This window comes from Hypomesus nipponensis, chromosome 5 (assembly GCF_054491055.1).
Source record: "Hypomesus nipponensis isolate SF chromosome 5, ASM5449105v1, whole genome shotgun sequence".
NCBI lineage: Eukaryota > Metazoa > Chordata > Actinopteri > Osmeriformes > Osmeridae > Hypomesus > Hypomesus nipponensis.
The window spans coordinates 13,900,001-13,916,074 of record NC_140365.1 but is presented as its reverse complement, the minus strand read 5'-3'; the positions used below and the strand labels follow the sequence as shown (position 1 = coordinate 13,916,074).

The following is a 16,074-nucleotide window of genomic DNA, read 5'->3' as shown; positions in this document are numbered from 1 at the left end:
AAGGCCTTGCAGGCCCTGACAGCCTGCCACTGCATAAATAATATTGTTCATGTCTTATACCTGTTTTCGGCTCGTATATCCATATCATTTCGGCTCGCAAGGGCTAGCTTAGTGCAGTTTAGTCAACTCAAGATGGCTGAGTCGAGAGTGAAGAGAGGAAGCTAAACTGGCGGGCAATTCCTTTTAGGAAATGTTGAACTACTTATCCAAACAACGTCAATCATGGCACTGCACTCTGTCGGATTATAAAGGGGACAACTGCAAAATATGAACGTTGCAGAGTGCCCGGTTCTTGAGATAATCGTGGAAGACTGAAGGATTCAAAATCTTTGTGTCTAATCCAATATGTAATGATGGTATTCAATGACACAAGTCTGTTTTCTAGAAAGAGTGGTCTGGAGTCGCAGAGGTCCGATATTATCAGCTTTAATGCAGCAGTTGGAAATCAACAAGTACAGAGCTCTGGGGCTGTCTAGGTTTCCCTACCCGCAACAGAGTTTGGGCTGGTTCACAAAGTCCAACTGGCTATCTGTCCCTGCCCCAGCATATATTATACAGTGCAATTGAAACAGAAATATCAAAAAAGGGCTCTCGTGTATCAGGGAGTTTGTTCTTCCTTACGCATCCTACCTGCTCGGGCTCTCTCTCAGCCCGGTTTCAAGGTTGCTTCTGAAATGGAGAGATAACAACACAAAATACGGCCTGTTTCCCACACCCTGTGTGAGACACAATGATTTAAGCCTGAGCAAACTTCTAAGTTCATAAGACATACATTTATTAATCACAATACATAACTTTAATACATGCATCCTTTATAAAGTCTTAAAAGCATTGGGCCTCATTCACCAATATCTTCCTAAGTTATTTCTTAAATTTGTTCTTAAGAAAGTTCTTAAGAAAAATCTACGTGTGATTCATGAAGCGTTCTTAAACAGCAGAAGTGTTCGCAGGTGTGTTGTTAGAATGAGGAATCCCAATATTTCGTAAGTTGAAAGCTCGTGCCCCGTTGCTCCTATTTAGCATAGGTAAACGCCCCGTTAATTCCCATAAAAAGGCATGATATGGCAGGGCCGTGTGCACACTCAGAGAAATGTCAAAACCACGTGGTAAAGACGGTGAAGGCCTCGACAAAAGACAGAAAAACGTAATAATAATTCTGAAATGGAGGTACAGCTGCAAGAAATTAGCGACAAACGACACATCATATTTACGTAATAGCGTCGGCTGTGGATACAAATCAGTAAATAAAATCGATGCATGGTATGCAATTACTCATGCAGTGAATGCTGTATCAGGAGAAGTGCGCAGAACTGATGAAGTAAAAAAATAAATGGTTTAACTTAAATCTGAATTCTTAAGCAAAAAAACAGACTGTTTTTTTGACTGTTACAAATATCCATGAGGACTGCTCTTGGTAGCCTGAAGCGTTACAACAGGTAGCCTACTCGTCGCTCTCTGTTCCCTCAGGGAACGATCTGCAACATTTTGCAGCAGCAATAAATACGCCATTGTGTGGTGTAGTCATAATGTACGGAATAAGCCTACTTTGGGTCTATAAATACAGTGATAAGTCACTTATCATTTGATGGCAAAGTTCCCTGTTAACATGATTGATTTGAATTGAAGGCAAAGCAAGGCTAGTTTACAGTTTTTTGAATGACCCATCTCAGAGTAGCTTTATAGAATGTACAGTTATTGTATTGAGAAAAAAAGACATAACATAATTGCTGCAGTAAAGGCTTCATTTGCAACAGGACAAGAAATATGCAATATAGCTTCCATTTACAGTATTACCCAAGCTCTGGCCCTTCTCTGAGCACCACCACACATTCTAACTCCTCTCCCTCTCCCTTGGCCTGGTACTTGTCTTCCTCTCCCTTGTGCAAGCATTACAGTATTCTCACTTTTGTTTGTTCTCTATATTGTTCTTTTCCCACACCAGATCAGCCCAAAGAGGTTCTCTTTACTGTCTATACCATATGGTCATGCAATTGAAAGAACCTCAACACCTGAGTGTTTCTTAGTTGGGAATCAGCTGTGATGTACAGTATTTGCACAACTTAAGCTGTTTCTCAGTAGCAATAGAATACAATATAGGGGATGTATTTCTGTTTCAATTCACAATAGAAACAGCTGTTCACTTTGACTTTAGCCAATAATTTAGATTTTGAACAAGATGTTATCTGTTTTGCTGACAGTGTGAAAGCATTGGTAAATTGGGCAGTAAAAATTGATTGTTTTGGTCTTGGTTGAGCTTGTGTGTAAAAGAAATTCAAGCATTTAAAATTTGTGTTTACTCTATGCATTTTGTGTCAAAGCAACAAGAAATGTGTTCATTGTACAGCCTACACAGACGGATGTTGTGCTCACTGTGTTAAGAGTTTAGGAAACGTATTAAAGGTATTGAAAAAACTTTCATAGCGATTGTAAAATACTGTATTTATATAGCACAATTCATACACAATGGAAATTCCAAGTGGATTACAAATGAGCAGAAGTGTAAGTGTAGTGTGTATTTATTAAAACAAACAAAAAAAAGTGTAAAAGTATGAAGATTATTAGTTGGAAAATTATACAGGAGAGAAATATTCAATTTTAAATTAGAACGGACGAAAAAGGTATAACTATTTATTTTGGTATTTATTTTGGTGTGCGTAAATTCTGTTTTTACCTAAGAACAAATCCAAAATAAGAAAACATTGGTGAATGCCAGAATCTTCGTGAAAACTGCGTAAGTGGGTTTTGAGAACAAATTTGTTCGTAAGAACATTTGGTGAATGAGGCCCATTGTTCCCGTTGCTATTTATAGTGCACAGTGCCCGTGATGCATTTGGTGATTAAGTTGCCACTAATATTAATAACTGGAATTATAGACAGTGCCATGCTGGTGATACAGCTAAGGATTATAGTTCTAGAATTCTACCGTAATGTATTATAAATTCTTTAAGACTAAACACATTGTTATACGTACACAGACACACATACAGTCACACATAGACTGAAGTAAGTTATCTGGTTTACGTTATCTCTTATGCCTAATGAAACTCCTATCTTCAAACAGAAACATGCAGACAGTTTAATTTGATATATCCAAATAAAGTGCATTTTTCTAAAACATTTGCAAGACAACAGTGAACAAGAATTAACTTATCAAACACGCTTTTTACAAAACAGTACAAAAATAGGATAACATAAAAACATTCATATCAAATTAAACTTGAGGAATGATTTAGAATTGCTCCATACATTGGCCTAGGCTATACCACATCTCATCCGGTCTCACTGACAGTGAATAAATATAGTATGTGGATAAATATTCAGCTACAATTCTGTCTCCTTGGCATTGGTTTCAGGAGTCTCTTCTGTTTTGCTGTCTCTTGTTGCTGTTGTAGTTACAGGTGAGGCTGCAGCCACATCAATGGGTTCGACTGAATATTTTGTGAACCCAATGTTAAAAAGTCCTACAAAATAAACACCATACTGTTGATTACATAATGTGCCATGTTTGTATTTTTTCTTCTGTATAGTGCTTGGTTTACGTAATTGTTACCTCTATGTCTTCGGTGTTGGGTATGCTTTTCTTCATGGCTTGATTTTGATTTGGTGCTATTTACTGATTGATCTGAGTCTTCATTTTCTGTAATAATGAAAAAACTGCTTCTTAGAATATATTCTGGTTGAAGAGTGAAATAATCCTAGACATGCTCATTGTTATAAATCTTAGGACTCAATACAGTGAAATGAAAAATGTAGATATTTGAGAACTTATTAGTTGTAACTTATCATTATCGTGTGATATGTATTTACCTTTCTTCCAGATAATGTGCGCTCTTCTAAGTCTGATACCAAAGAAAGTAACGACCACCAACAAACCGAAGATTAGACATGTCACAAGCAAGACAAGCAATGGCGTACTCCCTTCTTTTCCTGTCTGCCGATTCACGCCATCAAAGCCTCCAATGGAGAACAGAATTGCATTTAAACTTCTTGTTCTGTACATTTATCAGCATTAGCATTCAATTTTGTCAAATACTTCACACATAGTCACATATAAGTTAAACAGGTCATGTTTTAATTTACAAAAACTGTAGTCTTCATCAGTCTCCTCCCTAAAGTCATCACGTATCTGATGACAATATAACAAACAGTGAACACAGAAATCCAGTCATAGAATAATTAATTAATTTATGATACTCTTAGATGGTAGGAGTCAATCTACATGCCTGGAAGACAGGTATGCTGCAGTATTAGAAACCAGACTACCCTTTCCAAACACACAGACAGAGAGGGAGGATTTATTTGGATGAGAATTTTGCTAGCCTTACTTTCAATGGAGGTGTTCCCTCCTGTCCTATTAGGAAATGTGTTTTGCATTGTCTCTGACGCTGGAAGGAAACTTGTGAGGTATTTTTGCAGATGTTGCAACTGACGTAAAGTGTTCTACAACCACAACAGCAACTATTAAGTGGTTCAGTCATTGCATGGTGTCAGTTCAAGCTCTAGTGGTTATTTCAGTACAATCTTATCTTACCTAGTTGTAATGTTTTTGAGTTGCCACTAGATGGAGAAGCTGAGCAGTGTATTTGCAGGCTTAACAATAACCAATGTGGCTGTTATTAAGCCTGTGGGTTGTAATATGGATGTAATGTGGATGTCAGATATAATGAGATATAATAAGGAAGTTGGCTATTTTGACCAAAGTAACCAGTTTTACCTTTCATAGTTGTAGAGTAGCTGCTGGTATCATTTTGCGATTTAAACGCTGTTGATTCATACTGTGTGGTATCTGGATGGCCTAAAGACAACAATGAACGGTGAAATCGACTTTCTCTGTAAGCAGTTATTACAGTGCATTGATAATACTTTGATATTGAGGTAGTTTGACACATATTTAAGACATCTGATCATGTCTGGCTAACAACTCTGTGCTAATTTGACCCACTTCCGTTTGAGGACACAGATCTGTGATGTGAGAAAAGAGTGCTGTGGTTAAGCACCTGAGCAGCTGACAGAAGGTTCTGTCTACTGTACTCACAATGGCAGCCTGCTCTCAAACAGTCAGATGCTATCAAGACATTATAACTTATTTTCCCACAGCAATAACAGCTCTTTGCGAATCTGGTTTTGCTCCATAGAATCCATGCAGTGTTTTCTATCACCCAGTCCTCAACTTACTATGTGTGGAAATATATGATCCTGTAGATGCTGTGGGAGGTCCCTCTGGTGTAGGCCATTCAGTAACTTTTGGTATTTTTGTTGAATATGTTGATTTGTCTGATGGTGTCTCTGTTGATCCTTCTGTTACAGGCCAGTAGATAGTTGTTTTCTCAGTTAATTTGTCTACTGGTGTGTTTGTCACCCCTTCTGTACTAGGTCTCATGGTGTGTGGGACTTCATTGGCTGTAAAAAAAAGAGAGGCATTTTTTAAAATCTATTATCTATCGAGCATGGTTCAAATATTTTGGCCCAATAATTATGCACTACATTAATGCAACTTTACATGTCAAATTATAAATTGTATTTGTATTTACAGTCATCAAATCACTATTTAATTTTCTAAAAGAATATTTGAAAATGATGTCACAAAGAACAAACATGGGGCCTCATTCTCGAACGCAGTTAAGAAGAATTTAAGAAGGAATTTCTTCTGAATTGGATTTAGGAAAATATTTGGCATTCATTAAAGTTTTCTCATCTGGGATTTGTTCTGAACTTCAGAAGACTTTCCGAACTCAAAATAGCAGTCGTAAATTGGCCAAAGTTGTCTCAAATGCGATTCCTTAAAAAATCACAAGGACCAAAGGAAACGCATTTAAGAAAACTCTCGTGTTTGAAGTGTTACTGAAGTTATGAGAAATTGTTGGTGATTGCGTTCAACTATACGGACTATGGCAAGCCGTTTTGTCATTTAACCAATGAATTCTTGATATCCGGAATTGCATTTTGGATATCAAGAATTTGAATTTTGGATATCAGAATTCAATTCTGGATATCAACAATTCGAATTCTTGATATCAACAGTGCTTGAAGTGGAGAAAAAAAGGTGCCGGTACTCTCTTGCATTGGCAAATCATAATAAAATTTGAGATTTCTACAGTGAAAAACTAAACTAAAACTTGGATTGCAGGTACAACAACAATTTATTGTTAGCCTATTTATTAACAACATAAATGCATAGCCTCGGGAACATATTTCATCAGGGGCGTGGCTTAATGTTGCGGGGCGGCAGGGATGGACAGGGAGTAATAGGCCCTGGACTTTTATCCAGACCAGCCCATTAGAACCCGCCCACGTATAGCTACGCCACCACAGCTGCCTGCTAATGCAAACATAGTCTCTGTGTTTAATGTGATGCTAGTTCGGGAGGTCGATACTTTAAGGCCAACGTTTTTGGCCTTTATTTGAGCGCAAAATAGTTTTGAGCCTTGTGCAAAATAAAAATGGCTGTTTTTAATTGGTAAAACCTTTTTTGCCCTTTATTTTTCAGCCCCACCCTTACGTTTCTTATCCTCATTTTCCATCGTTATTCTTCTCCCGGTGTTCCCGATGGCCAGTCTGCTACTGCGGGGCTATTCCGCGGTGGTGGATTTTAAAGTCATGTCATTTTATATTCTCGTGCTGTCAGGGGGTGCTGCAGCACCCTCAGCACCCTTAGTTCCCGCAGCCATACATAAATGTATGTATTTATTTAAACAAGTTTAAAGCTCATGATTCGTAGCATACCCGATGTTTGGACTTGGACCTCTGTTGACGTGTCTGGCTCTGGTAAACGTGTTCTTTTAGTGCCTTTACTGAAGCCATGCTTACATAATTACTTACAAACGAAAGTCGTTTAGTTTCTAGTTTTGAAAGCAGCAATGAAAAGTCTGTTTTACTCAGGCATCAGTTGACGCTGTCTAGATAACTTTTTCGAATCTAGCGTACCGGCGTGCAAGAAAAGGTGCCGGTACGCAAGAAAAAATGCCGGTACGCTTAAGAGTAAAATGTAGAGGTGCCGGTACTGTGTACCGGTGAGTACCGGCCCACTTTGAGGACTGGATATCAACAATTCATTGGTTAAATGATAAAACGGCTTGTCATACTTAGTAAAAAAGCTTAGAATTGTATTTTTTATATCAAGAATTTGAATTTTGGATATCTACAATTCATTGGTTAAATGATAAAACGGCTTGCCAACAGATATCCTCGGATTAAAATAATTATAATAATTAACCTTGCTTAGTGTGCACACTGTTAGATCAAGTGGAGAACAACTGCACTGCTCATCTTACTGGTATGATGTTGCACCGATGCACCTGTGCACCGGTTGCTTTTCGCTTGTTGGACATAACTTGCGTTCCTGTTGCTTTCCTAATTGTGTCGATTCTGACTGCACACATCACTGCTGTTGCGTGCCCTTATAAGGAGCTTTCGGGGCGTGTATGTATGCAAATTCAGGAGCACAAGAACGCGCTTTCAACTTAAGAAAACTCTTCCCGGGGAGCACAGCTCAGAAAACTTCTGCTGCGTAGGAACACATTTTCAAGCGTTCATGAATTTGGCGGATGTCTTTTATTTACGTTGTTTTTCCGAAGCCTGTAAGAAACATTTCAGAAAAAACTTAAGAAAATGTTCGAGAATGAGGCCCAATATTGACTTATTTGCCTCTTTCAGATTACTTTGGGAAGTCTGTTTTTTTCTCAGCATAAAAGAGGAAGTGATGTTTTTGTAGTCAAGAAACCGCGATACTTTACAAGTAATTTTAAGGAACAATTGAGACCAGTGGGAAAATAACCTAGGGTTTATATGGACTTCCCCTAGTCACTGACACCATCTGATGACCACTCTTTCTGAAAATACAGCCTGACTCATTTCATTATTTATTTGGTGGATATACCTCCTTTTACTGAGAATGTACTTTATGTATGAGGAGTGACAATTCATATTTTGTGAATTGTAATGTAGGAATTATAACAATGCAACTTTGCATCAAAGAATCAACAAGGCTATATTGTACTCACTGTCCAACTTGATCTCAACCGAGTCTATCAGATTTGGGCCACGCAACGCTGGGTGACGGACAAGGCATTTCACTGTGACGCTCTTCGTCCCAGACTTAATGTGAAGACTGCCTTCTGAGGAGTGTTTATGTGTTTTGTGGTCGAACACAGAATTAGACTGAGCTGAAAAACAAAACAGGTATCAAGTGACTGAAAAGGAGCAAATTAAAACAACACTTATTATAATTCCTGTAATTATCTCCACTGACCTTTTCTAAGAAAACATGAGATATTAGTTCTCTTTTGAGACTATAAAAGCATGAGAGTCTTTTGGGAAGTTGAGCAAAAGCCACAGGCCTCTCAATTGTCTTTAGCTCAGTGTTTGGCTTTTTACATTTACATTCCATTGTCAATTAGTAAGCCTATCATGGACATCTAAATATTTCTCAACTCATAAACACTTGATGATGGAGTGTTAAAGTATGATTAAAAAGATATGTTTGAAGCTTCATATAGCTATTTTTTTGTCCAATAAAGCTTCAGATCCTAAATTCTGAAACCACAATGATTTAAGGTGTCATTTAACTCACCTCGGATTTCTAATCCATTTCCAAACTGCCATGATAGTTTGGGTGGATGGGCGTTTCCCTCTGCAGAACATTTAATGGTAGTTTCTTTTCTATTTTTTGTTACTTCTAGTTTTGGAGTCCCTGGAAAAAAATGACAAATATGACAATCTCATTAGAAAACTAAGCATGACACTGTATTGCCATAAATGAATTGTTTAGGAGTCTTAGAAATGTCTCAAACCTGGATCAGTTGGGGAGCAAGCACAATACCAGCAAGTAATTTACCGAAAAATTATCAAATTTAGTATGCCATGACTTGGAAAAAATATTATCTTATATTACAAATGTAATTGCATGGCAAAATAACTAAGCTAACTAACTAAACTAACTAACCCACAAGACTAGAATCATAAAGCCATAATAGAACAATTTTGTGCACAACGTTTGCACTTACCTAAAACTGTTACTTTCACCCTCTTAGTTGCAACATTCTCGTGCTTGTGATGATAATGTAAACATGTGTAAACACCTCCATCTTTGAAGTTGACATCAGACACGGCTACTTTAAATTCTTTTTTAGAAAAGTTGACTATGCTGTATCGACTGTCTTTTAAGGCTGGAAATGAAGATGAAGGAGAGTAGATAGAGTAAACACACACAAATACACACACAAATACAAAGGAGTAAACAATTTAAGTTTGCTAGAATAATCATATACAATCATGTTCCTAAAAGTAACTACATTCAAATGTCATGGACATCCCAGTGAAACACTGATTAAAACATTGATAATGTAACATCTTGGTATTGTACAGTATGGTACTGTATGTAAATATACACTGCACAAATACTGCCATAAACATAATTAAACCTTTATTGACCTTTATTGTCATTGAAGAACATCACAAATCCACTGGGATTTTTCCACTCCACGTTGCTTGTATCTCCAGCATTTATTGCACATGTCAAGGTCAGTGTTTCTCCCACCATCACAGTCTTCCTCTGCCACACACTCGTTGACTCTACAATGTCAAACAACAATGATTCTTGACAAGAGATTCATCATCAAAGTATATTAAATAATGACTGTTTTATGAATACAAATTGTACGTCTAGATTGTATAATTCATGACAGAAAATACTTTTGAACGATTAGAGTATTAGTTCCAAATGTTTTGTGTACCATAAAATTTTGTGCTAAACAAGAATGACAGATAGATGAACTTAAGAGGCTAGAATGGTCACTGATTGTAATAAGTGAAACCTAATATATTCCCCACGTTTGCAACCTGCCCCTTTTCTCACACGCACTGCAGTCTTCCTACTCCTTTTTTGCTCATGATTTAGGGGCTAGAGGAAACTTAAGGTGGGCAGTTACCATTTTGGGGTCTGAGGTGAGAATAAGAGGGTGGCTGTGGTACAAAGAGAAGAGGGGGATGTTATGTATTTGCCTTTGAGCTTTGTAGATTGCTTTCACCTCCTAAGCATTTCACACACTCTACAGTACTGCACAGAGAAGCTGACAGGAAATAAAATGATGTGGTCAGTGCTTGATCACATGATAGTAGCGAAAGAGAAAACAAGCGAGAGGCTTTACGAACTGAGTTCTACTTGCTTTTTGTGTGGGTTAGTTCGAGAAGAAGAGTTCAAGCAATGCAATGACTGGAGAGACAATGTCTGGAAAGTTGGGGGGCTAAAATGACACCATTAGTGGTGGGCTTGAAAGACCAACATATTCTGTGGAATACTTTCTTCCGTTATGCTGCATTTAGAATTGACAAACTAAAACAAAAACAGGGTTGAAGTGGCTAATTTGAATTTAAAAGTGTTGACCTACAAATGATATAAATTCCTTCCTTACATAAATACATTTTAAATAAAGCCTTAAAGATCTCCACACACTTTGCATAACTTTCCCATCAACATCAAATCCCATTTACATTTTTTTTTGTTTTTTTTTCAAATCAAGAACATTGTTCATTATCAGAAATCTTTTTAAACAATTGGCTGTTTTTGACACACACTACATTCTTTTATGTCAATAGCACATGTCAGAATTCTGCCAGAATGACTGTCCACTGCTTCTGCCATCTCTATGGATTTGAAAAAAAAGCCACCAAACAATAAATAAGATACTCTAAAGGATACATTTAATGACACGGCGTACTGAAATACATTGTCGCTGTGATATATGTTAATATTTTTCCATAGTGTGGAATATCATCAACCATCTTCAAGTCATTTCTTAAATCAGACAATGTTTGTTGATTGTACAGTATGTGCCCTGTAACTCTCATCCTTTAAATTAAAGAAAATAAGTGCTGTACTCACCATGTACAAACAAGACAAGAAAGCAAAACTGCAGCTTTAGTGACATATCGACTCTTGTTAATTGAATAGAATGTATGAACAGCATTTCCTCTCAGTCTTTCTTTATGTACTGCAGCAAGGGACCTTCCATGACATCACTACAAAACTTGTGTAATTTCCATGTCACAGTTTGTTTCAAGGGTAGTCTGTTGATCTCAGACACACAAAAATTATTTGTATGGAAACTGATACAAGACAAAATCTAAGTAATTACTTTTTAAAGAGAGGTTTGGTGTCTGAACTTTTCATAATAATTATAGTTCAACCACCACAAGACAACCTGGCATTTCAGTATTTTTTTTAAGATATATTTGATGGCATTTCTGCTTTATTTTTGATAGTGACCGTATGTAAAGACAGGAAAGAGAGAGAGGGAATGAAGTGCACTAAATGGCCCGGGCTCGAATTGAACCTGGGCCTCTGCAGTGAGGACTGCGTTCTACCAGGTGAGCCATCGAGAGGCCAATTTTAGTCACAAAGAAATGTCCATGGTCTCCAAACTTAAACGTAAATTCTGCACTCTACAAACATACACATCTAGTGGTCTTCTTCATGATGCCATCTAGTGGAATAGCTTAGGGACTGTACATTATCTTTCAACAACCTTTATCACTTAGAAGGATAGTTTAGTAACAATTCATCTTAATCTATTTGACAAATAATATTTAGGCCAATTGCATAGATGTATGACTTGAATGTTCACCCTAATCCTGCCTGTTTAATGGGTGTTTTCGCAGGAAACTCTTATCACATTTAAACATCATGACCCAGTTTCCCTGACATGGATTACACCAAGACTAAAAAGGTTTTCAATGGAGATCTTTACTGAATCTTTCTGTTACTTTAGGGCTAGGCTCAATCCATGCCTGGAAAACTGGGCCAATATTTTAGGGAGCCTCAATATCAATCAGTGGCCTAGTTTACAGGTGTTTAAATGCAAATTGCCAACAAAGTAAAGTAATCAAGTAAGCTCTATATAGTGTAGCCTATATATACTAGAACCACGAAGCATCTGAAACTACTGAGGGAAATCCTTGAATTTTCCCCATGTATTTTTTTCTCACATCTCAGCCTTCCAAGGATTTTATGAGCACGAATTTGAAGATATCAACCAATCAGCGTTCATTGCCTTTCCTGACGTGAAGAAACCAAACAGATCTGGTGTCTGCTGTCAATGAGTTTGAAATGGCAAATGCCTGCACTGAGTGACGTACGATCTGGTTGTAGATCGGTTTCACAGAGCCTATCGAATGTGCACGAACTGTACAATTACACCCTCGTTCCCGTTATAATTCCACCGGCAGATTTAACAGCTGATAGGTTTAAAAGAATTCCGGAAGGCACAGTACGAGATATCTTTCACCAGCAAATCTCGTTCTGAGCAGCGGCTGGCAGTGATACGGACAGATCGACAGGCCTATGTTAAATAGACCATTCCAACCTCGATCCTGAAACACATCTTGGTAATTAAAAGTAATCTTCTAATATGTAGTGTGATGTATATTTTAGAAATAAATTGTTTCGGTTATATAGCCTACCCTTTATGACATTTAATATTAGCCTATATTTATATTGCTGTGAATGTTTAAAAGACCCCTTTTATCTCTCTCCATATAGTGCCACTTAGATGTCGGCAACGTTTTGGCATAGGCTACATGAGAGACGCCAAAACGTGGAATGAGGAATGTTATGGCAGTAACTTTGTACCAGATGTAAACTGCAGAAGGCATGCCCTTTAAAAATCTGTTTGTGGTGGGGGTGCATGCAATGTCTACCACCAGATGGCCAGGGATCATCCCAGATAAATCGGACAAGCTTTTATTTCCCAAAGCTTAGATTTTTATATTGCACCCATGACACTACCCGTTGGTTAAACGTTTGTTCATGGAAAGAGTAGCATCTGAAATGTTTAGTTATGCGTTTGATTGTTTAGTATTTTAAATTCAAGTTGTGACCATATCAGTAAACAAATGTTATCATATGTTCACACTTATGCAGGTATTTAGTTTCGGCCCATTATTTGTATTAAGGATCATAATATAATAACAACCTTGTCTCCACAATGACCGTAGGTGAAAGTAAACTACTACAACCCCTGTTGACAGCAGTGTTCCCTAAAGCAGCAAGGTAGTGCAGTGGGCATTTTTTCCACTGCAGCTTAAGATGGCTGCCTAGCCTCACTCAGCAGAATGGACATCCCGTAATATGACTTTGAATGACAATGGAAAAGATACAAATCTGATTAAAGATTCAAATAATATCTGATAATCAAATGGGAAATATTACAATTAATTAATAGTCTAGTCCAATATGTTTGATCTTGATGTAAAAAAGCATTGTCACAATTTAATTGTGTTGTTTAATCAGTGAAAATAATTTGATAGTTTATGCTTTTGGATGGTTATCTTCTTCTCCGTGAATATTGGTGATTTTATATGTTTTACGTCATGTATAACATAATATTGTTAGACCATATTATTTCTAATTAAATTATTTTCAACCAATTGAGTTGGCACAGTTGAAATGTACATTAGACTGCATTCCAGCCTACATTAAGGACAAATCCTGCCCTTTAAATTATGCCACTTGTTGAATCCTGATCATGACTACTACCTTATAAGAAAAATGCCAAAATTCCAAACAAACTGCCTAACAAAATGCTAATGTTTTTGTCTCACAGCCACCATGTCTAAGGGCACAGCAGTTGGCATCGACCTGGGTACAACCTACTCTTGTGTAGGAGTGTTCCAGCATGGCAAAGTTGAAATCATTGCCAATGACCAGGGCAACAGGACCACTCCAAGCTATGTTGCTTTCACTGATTCTGAAAGGCTCATTGGAGATGCTGCAAAGAATCAGGTGGCAATGAACCCAACCAACACTGTATTTGGTAAGTGGATGTTGGTAAGAAGATTGGCATGTACATAATGTCAGCCTTTGATATGTGAGACAGGATTCAGGTTTCAAGGACACATTTTCATGAGGTCTGTTCTTTGTGGACAGCCAACACCAAAACTAGGATTGTTTACTTATTTTTCTGTTACAGATGCTAAGCGTTTGATTGGAAGACGATTTGAGGACACTGTGGTCCAATCAGACATGAAACACTGGCCTTTCAATGTAATTAGCGACAGTGGGCGACCCAAAGTAGAGGTGGAATATAAGGGCGAAACCAAAAGCTTCTACCCAGAAGAGATTTCTTCCATGGTTCTGGTCAAAATGAAAGAGATTGCTGAGGCATACCTTGGCAAGGTGATGCTTTTTGGGGGGTTTATACATGTCTGATTGGAACTCATATTTAGTTAAGCAGCTAACAATAATTTCCTTCTCCATGCAGTCTGTGTCAAATGCTGTTGTAACAGTACCTGCATATTTCAACGACTCACAACGACAAGCAACCAAGGATGCCGGAACAATCTCCGGTCTCAATGTCTTGCGAATCATCAATGAGCCAACTGCTGCAGCTATTGCTTATGGATTGGACAAGAAGGTGAAACTACACATGAATCATAAAAACAGTACTTTGACCAAAATCACCAAAATGAGGGATTGTTTTGTTTATGATCAATACTTAATACATAATATAAATTATGTTATCCACTGTCATTCTTAGTGGTTAACAGAAATTATATTACAGTATTTTTTCTGCGTCCCATAACTTGGGTGAAAAGTAAATTTTACCCTCTTGACAGGTTGGAGCTGAAAGGAATGTCCTCATCTTCGACCTTGGCGGTGGTACTTTTGATGTCTCTATCCTGACCATTGAGGATGGCATCTTTGAAGTCAAGTCCACTGCTGGAGACACCCATCTGGGTGGAGAAGATTTTGATAACCGCATGGTCAACCACTTCATCGCAGAGTTCAAGCGCAAGTACAAAAAGGACATCAGCGACAACAAGAGGGCTGTCCGCCGTCTGCGCACCGCCTGTGAGAGGGCAAAGCGCACCCTGTCTTCCAGCACTCAAGCCAGCATTGAGATCGACTCCCTGTATGAGGGCGTCGACTTCTACACATCCATCACTAGGGCCCGCTTTGAGGAACTCAATGCCGACCTCTTCCGTGGAACCCTGGATCCAGTTGAGAAGTCACTCCGAGATGCCAAAATGGACAAAGCTCAAGTCCATGACATTGTACTCGTCGGTGGCTCTACTCGTATACCTAAGATTCAGAAGCTGCTCCAAGACTTCTTCAACGGCAAAGAGCTCAACAAGAGCATCAACCCTGATGAGGCTGTGGCTTATGGAGCAGGTGAGACACTGACAGCTTTAGCTCCTCCCAGTTTGCTATTCCTACCATTTGTAGTTTCCACCAGAGGTTGAAAGACCAAATATGGCTCAACACCTTCCTTGGATGTATGAGTGACAATAACCAAGTTATAACGTTAATCCTGTACCTGGTGAGGATTTTGACTTAATTGTAATTGTTTTCAGCTGTCCAGGCTGCCATCCTGTCTGGTGACAAGTCTGAGAATGTCCAGGACTTGCTTTTGCTGGACGTCACCCCCCTGTCCCTGGGTATCGAGACCGCTGGAGGGGTCATGACCGTCCTGATCAAGCGTAACACCACCATTCCAACCAAACAGACCCAGACCTTCACTACCTACTCTGACAACCAGCCTGGTGTGCTTATTCAGGTAAAAGGACTGGATAGAATCTGGAATCAGCCCCCAGTCCCCCTCCCCTAGCCATTTGCTGTTATAAAGTTTATTCCTACTAGTCAGAGTTTCCAGCAGAGGTTGGCAGTAAGAAAATGTCCATCTCTCGATGTGTGAGCAAAATTTGGTTCCACACACTGGTCTTTCAGAAGAGACATACATTCTTTGCTAATTTTAACACTGTCCTACAGGTTTACGAGGGTGAGAGAGCCATGACCAAGGACAACAACCTGCTGGGCAAGTTTGAGCTGACTGGCATCCCCCCAGCTCCTCGTGGTGTTCCTCAGATTGAGGTCACCTTTGACATTGATGCCAATGGCATCCTGAATGTCTCTGCTGTTGACAAGAGCACTGGCAAGGAGAACAAGATCACAATCACAAACGACAAAGGTAAACATAAATTAAAGTACATTTAAAGTAATATATGTATGCCAATGGAAGAGGTGGGATTAACTCACAAGCAGTCAACAGTGTCCCAAAACATTTTTTTTATCCTTTAATT

At 38.4% G+C, this 16,074-nt stretch overlaps 2 protein-coding genes across 2 annotated transcripts in view; one reads left to right on the top strand and one right to left on the bottom strand.

Annotated features, from left to right (window-relative positions):
- Nucleotides 1–2,621: 2,621 nt before the first annotated feature.
- crtam (cytotoxic and regulatory T cell molecule) lies at nucleotides 2,622–10,527 on the bottom strand. The gene is made up of 10 exons (XM_084698460.1): nucleotides 10,451–10,527; nucleotides 9,430–9,570; nucleotides 9,003–9,164; nucleotides 8,570–8,689; nucleotides 8,001–8,162; nucleotides 5,176–5,400; nucleotides 4,715–4,795; nucleotides 3,808–3,954; nucleotides 3,551–3,637; nucleotides 2,622–3,461 (listed from the first exon to the last, which is right to left on the bottom strand). The coding sequence occupies exons 1-10, from the start codon at nucleotides 10,482–10,484 to the stop codon at nucleotides 3,322–3,324; spliced, it is 1,299 nt and encodes a 432-aa protein (XP_084554586.1). The 5' UTR covers nucleotides 10,485–10,527; the 3' UTR covers nucleotides 2,622–3,321.
- A 1,750-nt stretch (nucleotides 10,528–12,277) lies between these two features.
- The window catches only part of hspa8 (heat shock protein 8), a 4,726-nt gene continuing 929 nt past the window's right edge, over nucleotides 12,278–16,074 (top strand). Inside the window, exons 1-7 of the mRNA XM_084698206.1 lie at nucleotides 12,278–12,381; nucleotides 13,599–13,808; nucleotides 13,965–14,170; nucleotides 14,256–14,408; nucleotides 14,611–15,166; nucleotides 15,349–15,551; nucleotides 15,764–15,962. Of these exons, the coding sequence (XP_084554332.1) occupies nucleotides 13,604–13,808; nucleotides 13,965–14,170; nucleotides 14,256–14,408; nucleotides 14,611–15,166; nucleotides 15,349–15,551; nucleotides 15,764–15,962 (1,522 nt within the window). The 5' untranslated portion in view covers nucleotides 12,278–12,381; nucleotides 13,599–13,603. The remainder of the gene's footprint in view (nucleotides 12,382–13,598; nucleotides 13,809–13,964; nucleotides 14,171–14,255; nucleotides 14,409–14,610; nucleotides 15,167–15,348; nucleotides 15,552–15,763; nucleotides 15,963–16,074) is intronic.

Excerpts from the sequence above, each read along its gene's own strand:
- crtam (XM_084698460.1), bottom strand. The coding sequence starts at position 10,484 with ATGGGATTTGATGTTGATGGGAAAGTTATGCAAA. Across the intron at positions 9,165-9,429 it reads GTTCTTCAATGACAATAAAG|CCTTAAAAGACAGTCGATAC; the intron begins GTCAATAAAGGT and ends CTTCATTTCCAG. Across the intron at positions 8,690-9,002 it reads GGTGAAAGTAACAGTTTTAG|GGACTCCAAAACTAGAAGTA; the intron begins GTAAGTGCAAAC and ends ATTTTTTTCCAG.